The sequence below is a fragment of the Barbus barbus genome (genome assembly GCF_936440315.1).
Source record: "Barbus barbus genome assembly, chromosome: 39".
In the NCBI taxonomy this organism is placed as follows: domain Eukaryota; kingdom Metazoa; phylum Chordata; class Actinopteri; order Cypriniformes; family Cyprinidae; genus Barbus; species Barbus barbus.
The window spans coordinates 27368448-27393104 of record NC_136717.1 but is presented as its reverse complement, the minus strand read 5'-3'; the positions used below and the strand labels follow the sequence as shown (position 1 = coordinate 27393104).

General features: G+C 39.9%; 1 protein-coding gene across 1 annotated transcript in view; it reads right to left on the bottom strand.

Moving 5' to 3' along the window:
- Nucleotides 1–24657, bottom strand: part of LOC306858211 (receptor-type tyrosine-protein phosphatase O-like) — a 64279-nt gene that overhangs the window by 22331 nt on the left and 17291 nt on the right. Inside the window, exons 3-13 of the mRNA XM_079398635.1 lie at nucleotides 21047–21202; nucleotides 20145–20297; nucleotides 15413–15874; nucleotides 13998–14159; nucleotides 10933–11129; nucleotides 9758–9878; nucleotides 8419–8612; nucleotides 4875–4986; nucleotides 4182–4345; nucleotides 1623–1743; nucleotides 83–216 (exon numbers count right to left, since the gene is read on the bottom strand). Of these exons, the coding sequence (XP_079254761.1) occupies nucleotides 83–216; nucleotides 1623–1743; nucleotides 4182–4345; nucleotides 4875–4986; nucleotides 8419–8612; nucleotides 9758–9878; nucleotides 10933–11129; nucleotides 13998–14159; nucleotides 15413–15874; nucleotides 20145–20297; nucleotides 21047–21202 (1976 nt within the window). The remainder of the gene's footprint in view (nucleotides 1–82; nucleotides 217–1622; nucleotides 1744–4181; nucleotides 4346–4874; nucleotides 4987–8418; nucleotides 8613–9757; nucleotides 9879–10932; nucleotides 11130–13997; nucleotides 14160–15412; nucleotides 15875–20144; nucleotides 20298–21046; nucleotides 21203–24657) is intronic.

Here is a 24657-nt window from a genome sequence, read left to right as displayed (position 1 = left end):
ATCGTGAAGCAACTTTATTTTTAAGAGTATCTCCATCACATCTCCAGATGTTTGCATGCATGTATTGATCAGTAGCTCTTACTTTGCTCTCTCTGTTGACTCCCAGCGGTCTGCAGACGATCTGATAGAAATCCACGACGCCTTGCTCCGTCCAGAGCAGTGTGACGGCCGTGTCGGTGGCGTTGAGCGCGTAAAGCGACTTCGGAGGAGCCGGTTCTGTTCGCAAAACAGCCAAACGCCACACTACTTACAAGCTCCTCCAAGAAAACCGCTTAGAAACAAGTAAAAAAGGAAGACGAAACACACAATCCTGACACGTTCTGAACAGGAAGTCAAAGCTAAACGAGTTATTATTAGAACAGAAAACACTCTCTACCAGCGATTTTACTTTTGGTTCAGGATTTAATGTGCGAATAGATTCATTAAAGGAACAGCCAAATAGTTGCAATCCAAGATTGTTTCTTCATCAGATTTGGAGAAATGTAGCATTGCATCAGTGTCTCAGCAATGGATGCTCTGCAGTGAATGGGTGCCGTCAGAATGAGAGTCCAAACAGCTGATAAAAACATCACAATAATCCACACCACTCCAGTCCATCAGTTAACATCTGGAGAAGATAAAAGATGAAACACATCCAGCATTAAGATGTTTTTAACTAAAATCCGAGTCCATAATAATAACGCTTCCTCCAGTGAAAAAGTGTTCTGGTCTGAATCAGGAGAGAAATCTGCACAGATCAAGCAGCGTTTACAAGACAAAATAGCTCTTAACAAATGCACTATATTGCCAAAAGTATTGGCACCCCTTCTAACATGTTTGACTACTTTAGTAATTTCCATGAGTACAAATCTTAATGTTTAAGAATATAATGATATTCTAGGGACAACTCATCACCAAACATCAATACATACACTATATGGACAAAAGTATTGGCACAAAATTACAAAAGTAAAATCTTTTTCTGTTCTTTAGAGCACTTCCAAAACTGCGGCTACAAAGATGGAAATATATGTATTTAAAAATCCATCTCTGTTGCAACAGTTTTGGAAGTGACTTTTTCTGTTCTAAAGAAGGGGGTGCCAATACTTTTGTCCATATAGTGTATGTACAAGTCACTGATGTTTTGGTGATGAGTTTTTAGCTTTAGAGGTTTCTGCAGAGCAGTCAAGTTCTTCCACACTGACTCAATCAATCATTTCTTTTTGAACCTCGCCTTATACACAGAGTCATCGTAATGTTAGAATAGAGTCCTGTACAAACTCTTTAAAATTAGAAGCACACAAGTCCCTAGAACATCGTTTTCATTAAAAACTGACCCTAAGATTTGTACTCATGGAAATGACTAAAGTAGTCAAACCTGTTTATTAGAAGGGGGTGCCAATACTTTTGGCAATATAGTGTATGTGGCTGAATTTAGACAACAGGACACTTTTTCACTGGAGGAAGCGTTATTATTATAGACTCGTATTTTAGTTAAAAACATCTTAATGCTGGATGTGTTTCATCTTTTGTCTTCTCCAGATGTTAACTGATGGACTGGAGTGGTGTGGATTATTGTGACGTCTTTATCAGCTCTCGTTCTGACGGCACCCATTCGCCGCAGTGAATCTGCGGCCACTGACCGAGTTTGATGATGTGCGGCGCAGACGTGTTGCGGCTCCTCTCGGTGCAGGCGGAGACCGTCAGGTTGTAGATGTCTCCGGGAGGAAGAGCCAGAGATGCCTTCATCATGTTGCGAGTCACCTATAACACAGTCATCAGGCGCAGTGATGATTCAGAGCCCATAGCAACCGTCTCCATGGAGACACCCAACATTTACACAGGTTTTTTTAAACGCTTGAGCCTCTGTCACTTGCACTCTCTATTCGTTTCCTAACTGCTTGTTTTTCTAAAAAAAAAAGAAAGAAAAAAAAGCTAACACTAGCCTTCTATATTCTTTTTCTATTCTATCTACTTGTTTTCTTTGTGTGTGTGTGTGTGTGTGTGTGTATATAAACCTTGCTACATGTACTGCGTTGGGCTAACTGAGACATAGCACTTATATTTTATTGCTCTTTTGTTGGTTTTGATTGCTTCTCTTGTCCTCATTTGTAAGTCGCTTCGGATAAAAGTGTCTGCTAAATGACTAAATATAAATGTTTCAGTGGAAAGGTAAACAAATCCGGTTTATCCTGCTCTCGGAGCATCTTAACATCTCGGCTAGGCTTTTTGTGGAAACATTTAGTCGTTGCTAATTAAGTGAGATTAATATGTGTGCTGGGTAATTGGATTCATTACAGACTAACGGTGCAGTGAGGAGCACAGAGAGAGTTTTACCCTCACATTACCGCGGTAAATGACTACGGTACATCATCCTGAGCAGAAAGTGAGCAGTGATTTACTGTCATGCAGCGTTTCATCAGTGTCAGACAATACTTAAACATTATAATTATAATTTATTAATGATAAATAAAATTAGATTTGAAAATAAAAAAGATGGGCGTCATTTAATAACATAAAAACATGAATCTGTTTGTGATCTACATATGCATATAATATACATATATATAATAATTTTGTTTTATATAAATTAAATATATATATAAAATAACATCAAAATAAATTAATATATAATATCCTCATATGTATATATATATATATATATATATATATATAGTTTTTAAAATTATTATATTTATATAATATATTTATTAACATATGGGTGGTTTGAGAAAAATCTTATGAAAAAAGGGAATGAAAATGTCCATGCTTATTATCATTAGCGAAAACTAAAACCATAAAAAACATGACTTGAAATAAACATTTACCTACAGAAAATATACTAAAATAACAAAAACTTAATAAAAATTAATTCAACCCCCCCAAAACTATTAAATATGATAAAAAACTAAAAATGAACTAAAACTACTCAAATTAAAATGAAACATAAAATATACTAAAATAGCAAAAACTAAAACTTGATAAAAATTAATCAGACATAAAAAACACACAAAAATGTACTGATACTACTAAAAGTTCAAATGAAACAGAAAATATAGTTAAATAACAAAAATTAAAACTTAAAACTAAAATTTCATTTAAAAAAATTATTCAGACATTACAAAAACAAACCAATAAATATGAAAAAATGACTAAAACTCAAATTAAACAGAAAATATAGTTAAATAACAAAAACTAAAATTGAAAACTAAAATTTGATAAATTATTCAGACATTTAAAAAAACCTAATAACTATGAAAAAATAAAAAAACAACTATAGTTACAAAAAAAGAAATAATAATAATAAAAATATATATATACTAAAATAACAAAAAGAAAAACTAAACACTAAAACCTAATAAAAAAAATTGCAGACAACTAATAAATATGAAAAAAAAAATTTTTTACTAAGACTACTAAAATTAAAATGAATCAGGCAATACAAAAACCTAAATCTAATTTAAAATATTAACAAAAACCATGAAAGTAAATCAATGACACTAAAGTAACACTGACAGAAATGAATGGAATGTAAATAGAATGTAACAATGAAAGTGAAAGTGACCCATATTCGGAATTCGTGCTCTGCATTTAACCCATCCAACGTGCACACACACACACACACACACACACACAGCAGTGAACACACACACACACACACACACACACACACACACACACACACAGCGAACACACACACACACACACACACAGCAGTGAACACACACACACACACAGCAGTGAACACACACACACACACACAGCAGTGAACACACACACACACACACACACACAGCAGTGAACACACACACACACACACACAGCAGTGAACACACACCCGGAGCAGTGGGCAGCATTTATGCTGTGGCACCCGGGGAGCAGTTGGGGGTTCGGTGTCTTGCTCAAGGGCACCTCAGTCGTGGTATTGAGGGTGGAGAGAGCGCTGGACATTCACTCCCCCCACCTACAATCCCTGCCGGACCGAGACTCGAACCCGCAACCTTTGGATTACGAGTCCAACTCTCTAACCATTAGGCCATGACTTCCCCATGTCGTGAAACAATGGAGTATTAAAAAAGACACCTAAGAATAGGGTTCTTTGTCTTATTTTGTTTCACGTTGCATGTGCCCAAAATCTCCTGTTTAGCCTGTGTTTAACTGGACAGGATCAGGTCCAGTGAAGGTTGTGTTTTGAGACTCACGTCGATGGAGTAGCGTCTCCTCGAGCCCTTCTTTCCTTCGGCTGTCAGCTGCCAGTGCAGCATGCGTGAGTGTGAGAGATCGGTGAACAGATCGCCGTACGTCCAGCGCACAAACAGCATCCCGTGAGCGTAATCCACCGACGAGATGTGAGGAGCTTCAGGAGCTGCCCATCAAACACACACTCAGTGAGTCATTTAACCATTTTAATGCTTTTTTTGTCAGCTGAAACTCTTTGATGTAGTATATTTTAATATATGTGACCCTGGACCACAAAACCAGTCATAAGTGTCAATTTTCTGAAATTGAGATTTATATATCATCTGAAAGCTGACCCTGGAGCACAAAAGCAGTCATGAGTAACACAGGTATATTTGTAGCAATAGACAACAATACATTGTATGGATCAAAATTATACATTTCTCTTTTATGACAAAAATCATTAGGATATTAAGATCATGTTCCGTGAAGATATTTAGTAAATTTCCTACCGTAAATATATCAAAACTTCATTTTTGATTAGTAATATGCATTGCTAAGAACTTCATTTAAAGGAGATTTTCTCAATATTTAGATTTTTTTGCACCCTCAGATTCCAGATTTTCAGATAGTTGTATCTCAGCCAAATATTGTCCTATCCTAACAAACCACACATCAATGTAAAGATTATATAATCTCTGTGAAGAGCGGCGCACCTGTGACGAAGCTGACGGTAGAAGCATCGCAGCAGCTCAGCGGCGGATCGCCCCACGTCACCATCGTCACGCGGAAGTTATAGAACCAGGCCGGCAACAGATCCGTCACTCTCTGAGGATGGAAATCAGAGAAAATTCAAATTAAAACGGTTAACCCATTTAATCCCATCGGTTATGATAGTGACCGTGAAGAGGGTTTTCATTTATAAAGCTCTAAAAATGTTACTGACTGGTGCATTTATTTATTAAATTAAAGGCTCTCAATTAAATATGTGCAGTGTCACATAATTAGTGCAAATTGTCACATGACCAGAGCCGTTTACTTCCTGTTTGCAACATGAGAAGATGATGCCTGCGTCAAAGCTCCAAAACAAAAGGCTAGTAAAGTGTGTTAACATAAAGATATGACACAGATTTTTGGTCCACATTATCTTTAAGGTGTCTAAACAGAGTTTCAAACTGCTGGGCTGAGATAAATACAAATTTTAGAAATATGTTAAGTCTGTACACACATTTTCCCACCGACCATAAAACACAATTTTTCACACACTTCCAAAACATTTAAAAAAAATAATTATTGATTATTTCAAAGGGTTACTAATGACACATCATCTGGATATTTTCATGTCTGAAAAAATTTCATGGGTTAATTAGCACCTCAGACCTCGTCTGCATGCAGAGTCTCATTAAATATGATTATAATAATTATGCATAAACACTATGTTTCTATTTCTCCCGTCTCAGCTGTGACTCATGAGGCATCATAATTAGCATCTCTACTGATCATCGGAGCTGGTTCATTAAATGATTACAGAAACGAGGATTCTGACTCCAAACCCTACATTAAGGCAGATTTTCATTCAAATGAACTGCACCAGACCCATTTGAGTTTTATTGAGATACTATAGTTTCAATTAATATTTTCTAATTTAATATTACTACTAAAATATCAAAAATATTAACTAAAAACTGAAAATTATTCAGACTATTGAGAAAAAACAAAAACTAATCAATATGAACAAAAACAACAAATTTACTAAAACTATAAAGTTAAACAGAAAATATACTAAAAAACTAAAACTTTAAATTTTTTAGTAATTTTTAGTAATTCTTCTTTTTTGTATGCCTGTTTAGTTTTTATTAATTTAGTTTTGGTTTTAGTTTGTTTTTTAGTACATGAAGTTAAACTAAATAAAAATAAGAAATGTTGACTTGCAACTAGATGACATTTATATATTATGATAGACAGACAGACAGACAGATAGATGATAGACAGACAGACAGACAGATAGATGATAGACAGACAGACAGACAGATAGATGATAGACAGACAGACAGACAGATAGATGATAGACAGACAGACAGACAGATAGATGATAGACAGACAGACAGACAGATAGATGATAGACAGACAGACAGACAGATAGATGATAGACAGACAGACAGATGACAGACAGATAGACGGATAGATGATAGACAGACAGACAGATAGATGACAGACAGATAGACAGATAGATGATAGACAGACAGACAGACAGATAGATGATAGACAGACAGACAGATAGATGACAGACAGATAGACAGATAGATGATAGACAGACAGACAGACAGATAGATGATAGACAGATAGACAGATAGATGATAGACAGACAGACAGACAGATAGATGATAGACAGACAGACAGACAGATAGATGATAGACAGATAGACGATAGATGATAGACAGACAGACAGACAGATAGATGATAGACAGATAGACAGATAGATGATAGACAGACAGACAGACAGATAGATGATAGACAGACAGACAGACAGATAGATGATAGACAGATAGACAGATAGATGATAGACAGACAGACAGACAGATAGATGATAGACAGATAGACGATAGATGATAGACAGACAGACAGATAGATGACAGACAGACAGACAGATAGATGATAGACAGACAGACAGACAGATAGATGACAGACAGACAGACAGATAGATGATAGACAGACAGACAGACAGATAGATGATAGACAGATAGACGATAGATGATAGACAGACAGACAGACAGATAGATGATAGACAGATAGACGATAGATGATAGACAGACAGACAGATAGATGACAGACAGATAGACAGATAGATGATAGACAGACAGACAGACAGATAGATGATAGGAGACAGACAGACAGATTATAGACAGATAGACAGATAGACAGATAGACGATAGATAATAGACAGATAGACGATAGATGATAGACAGACAGATAGATGATAGACAGACAGACAGACAGATTATAGACAGACAGACAGATAGATGACAGACAGACAGACAGACAGACAGATAGATTATAGACAGACAGACAGACAGATAGATGACGGACGGACGGACGGACAGACAGACAGACAGACAGACAGACAGACAGACAGACAGACAGACAGACAGACAGATACATAGATAGATAGATAGATAGATAGATAGATAGATAGATAGATAGATAGATAGATAGATAGATAGATAGATAGATAGATAGATAGATAGATAGATAGATAGATAGATAGATAGATAGATAGATAAAATAGAAAGAGAGATAAGATAGAGAGATAAAATTTCATAAATATATAATGTACTGTAATAGATGTATTTCACTGCAGTCCGTAAGTTTTGCCTCTTTGTCGCCATCTCTGTTGAAAACCTGGTATTGCAGCCAGGTGCTGAATTATCTAGTTTGCGTGGGTTGTGAGTCGGCACGGCTTCAGCGAGGATGAATCTAATGTTTTGAGGTGAATGTGTAGCTGTAGCTGTCAGTCACCGCACCGGTGTGAATCAAACACTTAGTAATCACAGATTCTAGCCTACGTCTTCGAATATATGACCCAAATAAGACTTTTCACCAGATATTGTCATCTGAACAAGTAAGTAACAAGTCAGTCACGTTTGTTCTGACCAACTGAGGAAAAAAGCATTACAATAAATCGCACTACCAATGGTGATTAAATCTAACGATCGGTTAGCTCATATCACATCAAACCGTGCAAATTATTATTATTGCTATACTTTATTCTCAAATTATTAATGTTAACAACATCAGCATTGTGTGACTATAAGTATAGTGTGTATTAACGAGTAGATTTCAATTTCTGTACAGTCTAATCTAATTGTCATGCCATTCGAATTTCATATTAAGAAAATCTTTTAACCCAAAAAGCAAACTATGCTCCCTTCGAACAGTAAAAAAAAAAAAAATACAAATCTGTAATCCCAGGCTATCTGTAAAACTGGAATATAATTTAATTTCATTCACATGTGTTTCATAAACACAATCATTTCTACATCACAATCTGCCATCAAAATGATACATTTAATTATTCTAGCTGCTGTGAGAAAAGTCTATAAAAGATCCTCCACCTGCAAGCATTTTGACAGGAAAGAATGGTGAATACAAAAAAACCCAGAAAAAACGCATACGAAAATTTCAGAGTCAGTGTGCAAGGACCTTCAGACTCTTTAAGGGAAGCGTGTGTGATGTTAAGTGGTTAGCAGTGTGTGTGTTTACCACAGAGGCGATGACGGATGCGGTGGCAGCGATCTCGTAGTAAGTCGTCCACTGAGACGTCTGCGTGGCCGAGTTGAAGAAGAAGGTCTGCAGAACGTACTTTCTGAAGGCCACGTTAAACGGCCGCTGCCAGCTGAGGATGACAGCACTGGGACTGAGCGGATAAACCACCAGATTACGCACACCTGTCGGCTCTGACACACCACAGCCAATCAGAGAGCAGAGTCAGTCACGGGGGCGGAGCTTCATCACTCATGCTCATTATGGAGCCTTTTCACAAGACTGATGACGTGTTTAGAGTTTTTTTTACTGCTTACACACAATCTTTATTTGTCACACAGTTTCTGAAAGCTGTCACTCAAACAGCAGAAGCACACACCAGATCTACAAAACCAGACACTAATTCTCAGCCTTTGACTCAGTTTTCAATTTCATAAAACACTTTTTGCAAAACACAACACACTATTCTCTATTCTCAACACACACAAATCTAACAGGAATTAATATTATGGCAAAGGTGTTTGCAAATGTTTGCTTTTGAGATGTGTTTGTGATCTTTTGAATGCAGTGCTTCATTTAGCAAGAGATGTGAGGTGTTTTGCATTTTGTGTGCAATTCTTAGATTTGTGTGTAAAGTTTTGAAAAAAAAGAGACAAAGTTTTGAAAATTTGTGTAAGCAGCTGAAAATAACTAACGGTCATCAGCGTCGTAAATCCTCGAAAGTTTTTCATATTTGTATTTTTTTTTTAATGTATGTACATTTATAACACTATTCTTTGTATTACATAATTTTTGCATCAAATTACGAGAAACCCAGAAATTTGAAAAAGGTCCATAAAGTCAAAAATTATTCAGACAGCAGATATAATTTTTGATATTTTTTACTAGTGGGTGCAGGACACTATAGTTCATTTCTGTAAGTGAGGAGAGCAAAATAAAGTCAACTGTGACATATTATACCCAAACATTCTTCATATAGTGGACCAGATCAAAAATGATTCAGACACTTGACCTGATCATGTTTTGCTGAAGTGCTTTTCTTTAATTGCTAATGTGATCTTTTTCCACCACAGACTGAACTAAATGAAGCACTGATTGGTGATTGGTTGAGCTTAAATTTAAAATTTATCAGCTGACAGCTTTTCAACCAAATTCATTACATACCTTTCTATCAAAGCTATCTGACATTATCAAGATCAATTTATTCTGACAGTTTAACTCTGAGCTCTTCTCATATTTTAGTATCATATTTTTCTAAACTATAGAGAATAAACTGTGATAATGTGAGAAATGTTGAAGCTGTCTAAGTAAATGTTGGTTTGACTGTACTTGCGCTCACCGATGTCGATGATGACCGGCTCGGACGCAGGACTGACCAGCGGGCCGTTCGTGTGATAGACCACCACTCTGTACTGAGCGCCGGGCGTCAGGCTGCTGATGATGTTACTGGTGATGTTCTCCTATCAGAGAGCAGAGAGCAGGTCATGTGACATGCTATGATGTCCTAACACAGGATAATGAAACACTTTTACAGCTAAACTATCAACATTAAACTTCTGGTAAGGGTTCTCCGTCGAAATAAACATTTGATGATTTAAATTAAGACCATAAATATTAGTACTGTAATATTACAGTTGTAATGCAAATATATATATATTAAAAAAAGTATATATATATATATAATTTTTTTTTTTCTTTTATACTCAATTTTATTTTGAGGTGAATATTACAACAGTAGTATTTATTTTGTTTTTATTTAGTAATATATATATATATATATATATACACACAATCATAACATTTTGATCAAATTACTCAGCACATTAAACATGGATTTTTTGTATTTATTTCCTGGTATCAGTCTGCAGTACTCTGACTGACTGAATGAACTGGTTAAATCTAAACGTGGCATTAAAGTGCACCTATTATGGATTCTTGAAGATGATCTTTCATGATGTGTGTAACACAGCTCTAAGTGAATGAAGACATCCTGCAAAGTTTTAAATCTGAAAGTGCACCGTGTATAAAGTTATTGTCTCTCAAAATCACTGAAACCCCAAGCCGTTTCATGTTGACGTCAACATCAAACATTAGCATATTTAACACTTTTTGATGTTTTCGTGTTGGTCTGAATGAAAATGCAAATTCATTCTTGGCCACTAGGTGCCACTTTTGGAGCAGTTTCCCCGGTAACGCTGCACACAAAGCAGCACTGCGCTCACAAACACTGCTTTATCAGGTGAACATGAGACCAATCGACCAATCACCGCAGATTAATGTCACGCAAAGGAGGGGTTTGGAAAAATGAATCGTTGAGCGAATCGCTTGGGAGTCGTTGAGCAAGTAAGGTAAAAATAAATGCATATTATAAGACATTGAAAGTGTTTTTTGACCTTGCATGCATGTCAACCTGTTGTTGGAGACTCCCCAAACCAAAATATGAACCTTTCATAACCGATAATAGGGGCACTTTAAACCCAACCCATTTAAATCAGACTCGCTGTGGATCAGAACCTCGGAGCAGTAGGTGTTCTCCATGCGCTGGCTGATGCTGGGCCGCAGACAGGTGAGAGACAGCACCGAGATCAGACTGCCGTTATATCTGAGACGCGACGGAGCCCAGGACACAGCAGCCGTGCTGGAGTCCAGCATCTTCACACTGACCCCCTGCGGACGCTCCTGCGGCTGCTCCATCCACTCGCCCGACGGGCCTGACACACACAAATACACACACACACACACATTAGAGCAGAAACACACACACACATGTTTGTTTTTGTGAAAAGTGGGGACATCCCACAGGCGTAATGGTTTTATACTGTACAAAAACTGGCTGGCAAGATGGCGCCGTTCCATGGTGTTGCTCTCTTCTCTGTTATGTGTTGTCTTTGGCTGGACTGTGTTGGGGGCATGATGTCATACAGTCGAGTGGAGCTTTTGCATATAAGGGACAGTATAATTGAATATCAGCCCAAATTACATTTCTACTCAGATGATTTTGCCATCAGGCCCGTGGATGTTGTTAGCGCAGATGCTAGCGCTCTCTGTTTCAGAGCTCCACGTGGGAGGAAAAGAGCCAGAAGAGCCAGCGCTTTGGTACGATTTCGGAAACGGAAACATCGAACGCCGTTGCCGAGTATTTTACTCTCTAACGTCCGCTGGCTTGTTAACAAACAGGATGAATTGACTCTTTTGCTAAGCAACAGGAGAGACATGGCTAATTGTTCTGTGTTATGCTTCACCGAGACCTGGTTGAATGAGAGTGTCCCAGATTCCAGATTACATCAGCGGGGATTCTACTTATTTCCAGCAGATCGTACTTCAACTTCATTGAAGAGTAAAGGAGGAGGCGTGTGTTTTTATGTTAATCAGCGGTGGTGCACGGATACAAAGGTCATTTCAACAGTATGTTCTACCAACATGGAACCAACATGGAACTATTAACCATTAAGTGCAGACCTTTTCATCTGCCTAGAGGCTTTACTTCTGTTATTTTGGTTGCTGTGTATATTCCACCTCAAGCAGCAGCTAATGAGGCAGCTCAACAGTTGGCTGCCCATATAATGCAGTTGGACTCATATCCAGATTCAACAGTTTTGTTTCTTGGGGACTTCAGTCTTCACTCATGTTGATATGAGGAAGATCATGCCCAGATTCAAACAGCAGATCAAAGTGATGACTAGGTCGGATAAGATCTTGGGCCAATGTTATTGTGTGTTTCCTAATGCTTTTCACTCTGTGTCTTGTGCTCCATTGGGGCAATCAGATAATAATTAGATTTTTCTCATTCCTGTTTATCGATGTAAATCTAAACATATTATACCAATTAAGAGAGTGGTCAAGGAATGGTCTGTGGAGGAAATAGACATGCTAAGGGACTGTTTAGAAGTTACTGATTGGTCTGTTTTTAAAGAGTCGTGTTTTGATTTGTACTGAGGTGGTTACCTCATATATACGTTTTTGTGAGACGGTGTGTGTACCTTCTAAGGCTGTGACTATATATATATCAATAATAAGCCATGGTTTAATAAGGAAATTAAAATATTATGGAGGGAGAAGCACAAGGTATTTAACAGTGGGGATAAAGAGCTTTATAAAATCATTAAAGGCGACTTTGAAAAAGCTGTTAAAAAGGCAAAAGGAAATTATAAGTGTACGTTAGAAAATAAGTTGAAGATCAATGACACCTATGGTGTATGGAAAAGTTTAGAGCAGATCACAGGCTATAAGATAAAATCTCAAGTTATCTCTGATGATACATTGCCTGATGAACTTAATGCGTTCTACAGTCGCTTTGAAAACACAGGCTGGTCAGCCGATGCTGTCCTCCTGGCCCTGTACTATGAGTCCTTCTTTTAAAATAGAGGAATATCAAGTTAGGAATCTGCAGAGGCAGAACAGCAGAAAGGCAGCAGGCCCTGACTCCATATCATCTGCAACATTGAAGTGCTGTGTGTTCATGTGTCCAGCATGTTTTAAAGCAGCTGTTATAATTCCAGTGCCGAAGAAGTCGAATATTAGTTGCTTAGATGATTACAGACCAGTGGCCCTAACTTCACTTGCTATGAAAATCTTTGAGCGATTGGTGCTTAGGTATCTAATTTCTAAAATCTGTTTGGATTCTCACCAATTCGCCCTATAAGGCTAATAGGTTGGTTGATGATGCTGTGGCTCTGTGTAGCCACTCAATTCTGCAACATCTTGAAGCCCAGAGTCCTTTTTGTGGACTATAAATCTGCATTTAATACAATTATTGCAGTTAAACTTTTTGATAAGTTAAAGCAATTGGGGATTCAACACTCCCTTGCTTTCTGGATTTTTTGCAGAACAGAAACCAAGTAGTTGAAATTAATAATATACTTTCAAGTCTCAAGACAAGTGTGGGGCCCTACAAGGATGTGTATTGTCACCATTATTGTACTCTGTATACACTAATGATTGTGTTTCACATTGTAATTCAGTACAAATTCTTAAGTTTATTGATGACACTACATTGATTGGTTTAATAACAAATGATAACAAATTGGACTATAGAAGGGAGGTTTCTATAATTTCTCCCTATAATTGATGGGACATATATGTTCGTGTATGTATGTATGTATTTATGCTTGTATTTTAATGTTTGTTATTATTGTTGATGAGCTCACCAAAGCAAATTCCAAACAACTAAGGTGTTTGCCAATAAATAAATAAATAAACTGTATGTGCTATTGCCCTACACCTACCCTACACCTAAACTTAGCCCTCACAGGAAACTTTGTGCTGTTTCACACACACACACACACACACACACACACACACACACACACACACACACACACTCTGTCACTCACTCACACACACACACACACACACACACACACACACACACACACACACTCTGTCACTCACTCACACACACACACACACACACACACAAACACACTCACACACACACACACACTCACAGTCACTCACTCACACACACACACACACACACACACACACAAACACACTCACACTCACTCACTCACAGTCACTCACTCACAGTCACTCACTCACACACACACACACTCACTCACACACACACACGCTCATACTCAGGTAGAAGGTGAATCCGGTGTCGGCTGAACTCTCTCGGGGCTCACAGTCTCCAGATGAACTGAGAGTTGTGACGTGAACGCCGTATGTTCCTGCTTCTGAGAGCTCAGTGAAGAACTCGTGTGTGTTCTCATCCACCGTCGCCGTTTCTGTGGAGTTTCCTGCTCAAACGACAAACACAGAAATTAATTTACAAAGGGTTTAATACCTATTTTTAGTTATTATTTTATTTATAAATGTTTGAGTTATTAATTATTACTGCCTATTTTACATCAACGCCGGCTGTTTTGGTGGAGTTTCCTGCTCAAAGAACAAAGAAAAGAACATGCTTATTTTTATTACTGCCTATTATAATTTATTTATTATTTATTAATTTGTTACTGTTTGATTGTCATATATTAATTATTATTGCCTATTTTATATATTATTTTATTAATGTATTTATTTTAAAAGTTTTATTTTTATTCATTAATTATTACTGCCTTTTTTTAATGCACTTGTTATTTTCATTTATAACACTTTAACTGTGATTTATTTATTATTACTGCCTATTTTAATTAATTTATTATTGAGAATTTAATTATGAAGTTTTATTTTTATTTATTAATTATTACAGCCTATTTTTATTTATTTAAAATGTAATTATTAATTTAGTTCATAATTATTTTATTATTAATGATATAAATGAATTTACAGAGATATTAATTATTACTGCTTATTTATATATTCTTTTTTATTTATTAATTTATTTATTTTTAAAAGTTTTATTTTAATTCATTAATTATTACTGCCTTTTTGGAATGCATGTTATTTTTATTTATTGGTTCATTTATAAGAGATGTGATTTATTAATTATTACTGCCAATCTTAATTCATTATTTATAAAGTTGTATTTTTAATTATTAATTATTGCTGCCATTTTAATTAATTCTTTATTTGTTTATTCATTTATAACTGTTTTTAGATGTTTTTTTATTATTAAAGCCAATTTGTATTTATTATTTTATTAATTAACTTGTTAATAATTGTTTATTTATTTATTAATGATTACTGTTTAATATAGTTATTATTTATTAATTTATTTATAAATGTTTTATTTTTATTTATTTATTTTTACTGATTCATTTATAACTCTCTTATTTTTATTTATTAATTACTATTGTCTATTTTATTTAATTTATTATTTTTATTTATTAATTTATTTAAACATGTTTTATTTTGATTTATTAATGATTACTCGCTATTTTAATGAATTTATTATTGTATTTATAAATGTTTTATTCAATTTATTAATTTTCACATCAACGCTGGCTGTTTCGTAGGAGTTTCCTGGTCAAACAACAAGGAAATAAACAGAAATGAATTTACACAAACTTGAGGTTTTTTGCTGTGTAAAGCACGTGATGATTCTCACCGTCGCGGTAGATGTAGATGTTGAATCCGTCGTAAGCGGTGGGCGGCCGCGGCGGTAACCAGCGCAGCTCCAGCAGGATGGGCGGCAGCGGCGTGGGCCTCACACTGGTTTCAAAGGTCAAGTCCATCGCTGACCCCGGCTCGTTAGAGTCCTCATATTCTGGCACCAACCCGTTCACAAACTCCTCCTCCTCCTCCTCGGTGGGGGTGGGGCTTCCTGTCGGCTCCGCCCACAGCGGTTCAGTGCTGTTGGGTCCAGCTGTGACGGACTCGTTCAGCGGCGTCTGCGTGACGCTCATCTCCTCGCCATTCACTTCCTCTTCCTGTTCTTCAGCCGCAGGGATGTCACGTGCCCGCCGGAGGACTGATGCATTGTGGGACGCCTTCAGAACGTCAGATCCAGACGCTCCTCGCCCGCTGAGGTGGATGATTTTGAGCGACACGTTGAGAGGAGGATTCGGGACTGGACATGAGAAATTAAAACAAACACTATTAATCATATTTGACCAAAATTAGATTAATTAGACAAATAACACAATCAAATTAAATTATATTTAATTATTGAAGAAAATATGTAATTGAAAAAATGAAATCATATTTCCTATACATGTTTTCAGGTTATTATTTTTATGACAATTAAGCACATTTTACTGTTGAGTTTTTTTTTTCAACAGTGATTCTAAATTTATTTAATTTATTTATTTATTTATTAAACGCAGCTTAAATCAAAACCAGTGCAAAAACTATTACCATGACAAAAAATAGTTAAATAGTTTAATAAGTTAAATAAAATCTAATTTCTAATGACAATTAAGCACATTTTACTTTTGAATTTTTTTATTCCAAAGGAGTCATTTATTTAATTGATTATTTATTTATTAAAATTAGCTTAAATTAAAATAAATGCACAAAATATTACCATAATATTAATTTATATTTGAATTATTATTGTCACGAATCTGGGCCATGCTCTTCCGTTAACTCGCCACCAGATGTCACTCACTCACCACATGGACTCGTACAGCACACTGGACTACAGTTCCCACAATACATTGCACTAACGACACGCACAGCTGTTCACTATCTCGCCCACACCTGATCATCATTACAATCACCATCTCACACACACCATATAAGCCTGGGACTTGCTCTTGCTCAGGGCCGAGTATTGTTAGCGTATATCACTCCCCAAGCGATAGCAACTCTACAGAGCCATTATCCTAGTCCTAGTCTTGCCTTGTTTTCCTGCCGTGTCTGACCCTGCCCGTGTTTCCTGGATTTACCCTTCGCCTTGCCGTTTGGACTCTGTTTGCTCCCCGTTTGGATTATTGCTTTCGACTCTGGATTATCTCTCTGCCTTGCCCCTTTGGATACTGTCTGCTGATCGTTGACCCACGCTTGCTCCACGGATTGCTCTGTCTTGCCCTTGCCATACCTGTTTGCCACTGTCTGACCCTGCCTGTTTCTGACCATGTTTACTAATAAAGCTTTGCATATGGATCCGCATGTCTCGCGTCTCGTCAGCCCCGTAACAGAATACTCGGACCCACAAGGATCCAGCGGCTTTTCAAGAGGACATTGGCCAGGTATGGACTGTGCACGACTGTTATTAACCCTCGAGCAGGGCTCGCGACCGCTCGAGGATTATATTCAGGAGTACTTAGACCTCGCCTATTTTTCTGATCTGCCGGACTATGCACTTATTGACTTTTTTTTGTGAGGGCATTAATCAGCCGCTCCGGTCAAGGTTAATCCGCGAGGGTCCCCGTTCATCTCTCAGTCAATTTATGGACTATGCCTTGCTGTGTGTGGGCTCTCCGTTCACTGTGGGTGTCGCGGAGGAATGCAACACTGTACTCACTCACAAAATGGCGGCAACAACAACACCCCTTCACGTCGTCGCTGCCAAGCCAGAGTCTGCTCACGTCATGCCTGCCAAGCCAGAGTCTGCTCACGTCGTCGCTGTCAAGCCAGAGTCTGCTCACGTCGTCGCTGTCAAGCCAGAGTCTGTCACACCCAAGGATTCAAGGTCAGTCCTTCGAGTTCTGATATCCAGTATGATGGACCCACAACTGATGTCGGTGCGAGTAGCTGGCATTCCCAGGGCCTCAACCCTGGCTGTTACAGAGACTGTTCCCCTGACCTCAGTGTTTCCCGTTATGGCGGTCGCCATTTTGAGTGTGTGGGCTGCACACTGTGCTCCTGAGGCCTCTCCTGTCCACGAGTCTGCTCCTGAGGCCTCTTCAGTCCACGAGTCTGCCCCAGAACCTCCAGAGGAGGCGGCGTCCACTGCAGAACCACCAGAGGTGACAGCTTCTGCTGCTGAACCTCCCGAGGTGGTGGCGCCCACTCATGAACTCCCTGTTTGCCCTGTCACGGCCACGGAGGCCGTTCCTGTACTCACTGTCTGCCTTGTCACGGCCACGGAAGCCGTTCCTGACCTCATGGTCTGCCCTGTCATGGCCATGGAGGCCGTTCCTGAACTTACGGTCTGCCCTGTCACGGCCACGGAGGCCGTTCTTGAACTCACTGTCTGCCCCGTCACGGCCACGGAGGCCGTTCTTGAACTCACTGTCTGCCCCGTCACGGCCATGGAGGCCGTTCCTGAACTCACTGTCTGCCCCGTCACGGCCATGGAGGCCGTTCCTGAACTCACTGTCTGCCCCGTCACGGCCATGGAGGCCGTTCCTGAACTCACTGTCTGCCCTGTCACGGCCATGGAGGCCGTTCCTGAACTCACTGTCTGCCCTGTCACGGCCATGGAGACCGTTTCTGAACTCACTGTCTGCCCTGTCACGGTCATGAAGGCCGCCCCTGAACTCACTGTCTGTCCTGTCACAGCCAAAGAGGCCGTCTGTGAGCTCTCGCCCTGTCCTGTCACGGCTAAAGAGGCCGTCTGTGAGCTCTCGCCCTGTCCTGTCACGGCTAAAGAGGCCGTCTGTGAGCTCTCGCCCTGTCCTGTCACGGCTAAAGAGGCCGTCTGTGAGCTCACGCCTTGTCCTGTCACGGCTAAAGAGGCCGTCTGTGAGCTCTCGCCCTGTCCTGTCACGGCTAAAGAGGCCGTCTGTGAGCTCACGCCCTGTCCTGTCACGGCTAAAAACGCAGTCTATGAATCCTCGTCCTGCCCTGCCACGCCCCCTGAGATCATGAATGCTCTCCCTGTATTGTCTGTCTCTGCTCTCCCTGTGTTGTCTGTCTCTGTTTCCCCCAGATCTCAGACTCTGCCATGGTTTCCTGCCCAGTCTGCTTCCTGGCGAGGGTCTTCTGCTCAGATCTGGTGGTCCTCTGCCCCGCCATGGTGGTCTTCTGCTCGGGTCTGGTGGTCGTCTGCTCCGCCGTGGTGGTCTTCTACTCCGGTCTGGTGGGCTCCTGGTCCGTCTACTCCGCCCTGGTGGGCTCTTGCTCGGGTCTGGTGGTCGTCTGCCCCGCCATGGTGGTCTTCTGCTCGGGTCTGGTGGTCGTCTGCTCCGCCGTGGGGGTCTTCTGCTCGGGTCTGGTGGTCGTCTGCTCCGCCGTGGTGGTCTTCTACTCCGGTCTGGTGGTCATCTACTCCGCCCTGGTGGGCTCCTGGTCCGTCTGCTCCGCCCTGGTGGGCTCTTGCTCTGTCCTGGTCTCCGGTTCCGCCGGGGTGTCCTGCTCTGCCGGTTCTGCCTCAGTCCCTGGTCTTCCCACTTCACGGACCTGGCCCTCCGTCCCTCCCCCTGTTCCGCCTCCGCTCCACCGCCCTCCTGTATTATTTAGGAGCGTCTGGAAGCCGCTCCTTGGGGGGGGGGCTATGTCACGAATCTGGGCCATGCTCTTCCGTTAACTCGCCACCAGATGTCACTCACTCACCACATGGACTCGTACAGCACACTGGACTACAGTTCCCACAATACATTGCACTAACGACACGCACAGCTGTTCACTATCTCGCCCACACCTGATCATCATTACAATCACCATCTCACACACACCATATAAGCCTGGGACTTGCTCTTGCTCAGGGCCGAGTATTGTTAGCGTATATCACTCCCCAAGCGATAGCAACTCTACAGAGCCATTATCCTAGTCCTAGTCTTGCCTTGTTTTCCTGCCGTGTCTGACCCTGCCCGTGTTTCCTGGATTTACCCTTCGCCTTGCCGTTTGGACTCTGTTTGCTCCCCGTTTGGATTATTGCTTTCGACTCTGGATTATCTCTCTGCCTTGCCCCTTTGGATACTGTCTGCTGATCGTTGACCCACGCTTGCTCCACGGATTGCTCTGTCTTGCCCTTGCCATACCTGTTTGCCACTGTCTGACCCTGCCTGTTTCTGACCATGTTTACTAATAAAGCTTTGCATATGGATCCGCATGTCTCGCGTCTCGTCAGCCCCGTAACAATTATTATGTAATCTGATTATTTTAAAGTTGTTGTTTTTTTTACAATAATGAGAGTTTGGGTGTAAAAATATGTAATTAAAATAATTGTTAAAAAAATATAAATGATACTACAAACAGGATTTTCTTTATGCAAAGTAAAAATTCCTAACATTTCCTCTGATTTGAGGGTAAAATGCACTCAAATTGCTGGCAGGTTTCATTAATTAGTGAATCCGAAAGGTTTCCATCAATAAAAAATGAGGTTTGTGCACTGCCTGCTCCAGCTCTAACATCGTTCAGTTGTTTCAGCAATAATTAAAAAGGTCATTTAAAGGTGAATTTAGAGCTTATGATCACATGACGGCTGACAGAAGAGTCTGAATGATTCGTACCGGTGCGGTGGTGCAGGGGCTCGTGGGTAACGTCGCTGTGGCTCACCAGCGTGCTTCTGTTGACCGTGGCCTCTGAGATCAGCTGGAAGCTGATGTTGGTGTAACATGTTCCTGACAGCCAGTGCTTGAACACCGTCTTCCCTTTGAGGAAATCTGCAGAGACACAGAGAGAGAGTCCGACTTCAGCTGTGACAAACAAACAAACAAACAAACAAACACAAATGCGTAACACAAACAAACACACACACACACACACACACACATACACACACACATATAACACACATAGAAACACACAGAAACACATGTGAAACACACGTGTAACACACATAGAAACACAGAAATACATGCATAACACACAAACACATGCATAACACACGTGTAACACACAGAAACACACACGTAACACATAGAAACACAGAAACACATGCATAACACACGTGTAACACACAGAAACACACACGTAACACATAGAAACACAGAAACACATGCATAACATGCAGAAAGACACATGTAACACATGCATAACATGCAGAAACACATGCGTAACATATGCATAACACGCATAAACACACATAACACATGCATAACATGCAGAAACACATGCGTAACATATGCATAACACGCATAAACACACATAACACATGCATAACATGCAGAAACACATGTAACACACAAGGAAACACACATAAACACATGCATAACACACGTGTAACACAGAAACATGCGTAACATGCATAACACGCATAAACACAGAAATACGTGTAACACAGAAACACACGCGTAACATGCAGAAACACATGCGTAACATGCAGAAACACACGCGTAACATACACTCATAACATACACAGAAACGTGCGCGTAACACACGCAGAAACACACACAGATGTAACACACGGCACCTTTATACAGCATGTAGCGCGGCTGATGGCCCTCCGTGTAGCTGATGTTGACTCGCGTATAGATGTTCCTGTCTGGAGAACGGATCTGAAACACCACACCGGTCTCTGGAGCCGGACTGTAATCAGACATCTCAACGCTGTCTAGAGGAAGAGGCTCTGAACACACACACACACACACAGTTCACGGATATATCACACTGGAGAAACAGGAGACTGAAAAATCAATGACATTTTGTTGTAACGAGGATAAAGGCACTCTGTTCTGACTTAAAACTCTAACTGAAAACATAATTGTTTAAAATAAAAGTGGACAGTCTGACTAAAACACCACTATACCATGATGTAAGTCATTTTATACCACAGTAACAGTACCACAACATAGCTGATTCTTGCTTGGAATTTAACTTTTTTGTTTTTAATTAATTGATTAAAGATTTATGAAGTAATTTATAAATATTTTATTTTTATATATTATTTATTACTGCAAACTGTTTTATGTATTATATTTAATGTATTAATTATTTGTATTTATGTATTTAAACATGTTTTATACATAACTTTCTACTCTTTATTTAAATTTTTTTATAAGTATATTTATCAATACTTTATTTTCATTTATTATTATCTTCCTGCCTATTGTAGTTTATTAGTTTTATTTAATAATGCATTTATAAATGTTTTATTTGATTATTTCTGCCTATTTTAATAAATTAAAATGTTTTATTAATTAATTTATAAATACTTTATTTTAATTTATTAATTATTCCTGACTATTTTAATTTATTATTTTAATTTAATAATGTATTTATAATGTTTTTATTGTATTTATTATTTCTGCCTATTTTAATTAATTTTAAATTTGTATTACTTAATTTATCAATATTTTATTTTCATTTATTATTATCTTCTTGACTATTTTAATTTATTGAACTTATTATTTTTATTTAATAATATATTTATAAGTATTTAATTTGATATATTATATACATTATATACATTTTTATTAATTAATTGATCAATTCTTTATTTTAATTTATTAATTATTCCTGCATATTTTAATTTATTAATTAATTTATAAATGTTTAATTTTTATTATTTACTACTGCCTATTTTAATTATTTAATTATTTTATTTTAATACAGTTTTTGTTGCTTGCTTTGGTTCTATTATCTCAAGTATGTAGTAAAACCTCACAACTGTTAGTACAAAACTCAAAGCAGATCATCAAAAAGGCTGTTTCTTCAAACATGTAATCATATGACTAAGTACTAAGACACAAAATTACACATTAACTTCTTCACCACACCTAATCAGTGTGTCATCAAAGCAATACCTTTCATATGAACTACTTGTCTTTCACAATGCAATGCTCACAATTCTTTTGATATCCTTCTCTTCTGATTTGAGTAAATATATTTGACCAACACTTAATCCAACTGCTCTTAATGATTAATCACTGAACCGTCTGGTAAACCTATACATTTTAAATTGGTTTGTTAACAATGCAGTATATGGATTTCGAGAACTACACAAATAAAATGTGTGTTTGTACAAACATCTAAATTACATGTAACCACACATGATGAATACTCATTATTGCTAATTGATTTCACATAGTGGTAATCACAATTAGTCACTATATATAAAAGTGGGGGTGTAAACACTGGGAATTTCTTTCAACATGGAGCAGGATAGACAGCAAGGAATAGGAGGAGCTCATGGACAAGGGATCCATCAGAGAGGAGGGCATGGGCACCAACACAGAGGTCAGAGAGGAGGGCATGGGCACCAACAGAGAGGTCAGAGAGGAGGGCATGGGCACCAACAGAGAGATCAGAGAGGAGGGCATGGGTACCAACAGAGAGGTCAGAGAGGAGGGCATGGGCACCAACACAGAGGTCAGAGAGGTGGGCATGGGCACCAACACAGAGGTCAGATAGGAGGGCATGGGCACCAACAGAGAGGCCAGAGAGGTGGGCATGGGCACCAACAGAGAGGTCAGAGAGGTGGGCATGGGCACCAACAGAGAGGCCAGAGAGGTGGGCATGGGCACCAACAGAGAGGTCAGAGAGGAGGGCATGGGCACCAACACAGAGGTCAGAGAGGTGGGCATGGGCACCAACAGAGAGGTCAGAGAGGAGGGCATGGGCACCAACACAGAGGTCAGAGAGGAGGGCATGGGCACCAACACAGAGGTCAGAGAGGTGGGCATGGGCACCAACAGAGAGGTCAGAGAGGAGGGCATGGGTACCAACAGAGAGGTCAGAGAGGAGGGCATGGGCACCAACACAGAGGTCAGAGAGGTGGGCATGGGCACCAACAGAGAGGTCAGATAGGAGGGCATGGGCACCAACAGAGAGGCCAGAGAGGTGGGCATGGGCACCAACAGAGAGGTCAGAGAGGTGGGCATGGGCACCAACAGAGAGGTCAGAGAGGTGGGCATGGGCACCAACAGAGAGGTCAGAGAGGTGGGCATGGGCACCAACAGAGAGGTCAGATAGGAGGGCATGGGCACCAACAGAGAGGCCAGAGAGGTGGGCATGGGCACCAACAGAAAGGTCAGAGAGGTGGGCATGGGCACCAACAGAGAGGTCAGAGAGGTGGGCATGGGCACCAACAGAGAGGCCAGAGAGGTGGGCATGGGCACCAACAGAGAGGTCAGAGAGGTGGGCATGGGCACCAACAGAGAGGTCAGATAGGAGGGCATGGGCACCAACAGAGAGGCCAGAGAGGTGGGCATGGGCACCAACAGAGAGGTCAGATAGGAGGGCATGGGCACCAACAGAGAGGTCAGAGAGGAGGGCATGGGCACCAACAGAGAGGTCAGATAGGAGGGCATGGGCACCAACAGAGAGGTCAGATAGGAGGGCATGGGCACCAACAGAGAGGTCAGAGAGGTGGGCATGGGCACCAACAGAGAGGTCAGATAGGAGGGCATGGGCACCAACAGAGAGGTCAGATAGGAGGGCATGGGCACCAACAGAGAGGTAATTGAGCAGGATAAAGCAGGCAATTGAGGAGGATAATTACACCTTTGCCAATGTGGCATCCATCAGCCTACCAACAATAGGTCGCCTTTTGAAGAGGCACCAGGTATCAATGAAGCACATTTACCTGGTGCCATTTGAGAGAAACAATAACCGGGTAAAACAACTGAGGGCTGAGTATGTTCAGATACGGCACTATATATTGTATTACTGATTCTATTTGATACATCACCTACTTCATATGTATACTGGAACAAAAAGAATTAACAGAAATATATTTTTTATCAGGTGATGGTGCTTGATGCTGATGTGAACCATTACAAGTACATATTTGTTGATGAAGTGGGCTTTAACCTGGCCAAACCTCGTCGCCGTGGACGGAGCATCATCGGCCAGCGGGCCACTGTCCAAGTGCCTGGACAACGTGGAGGAAACATCTCCATGTGCGCAGCTATCTCTGAAGATGGTGTCATAGGACGTAGGCCATTACTTGGCTCCTATAATGCTGCACACCTCATGGAGTTTTTCAATGAAATTGAGCCGGCCTGTCAAGGTGAAGAGGTCACATATGTAATTGTGTGGGACAATGTCAGGTTCCAAGCATGGTTTCAGGCCCATCCCCGA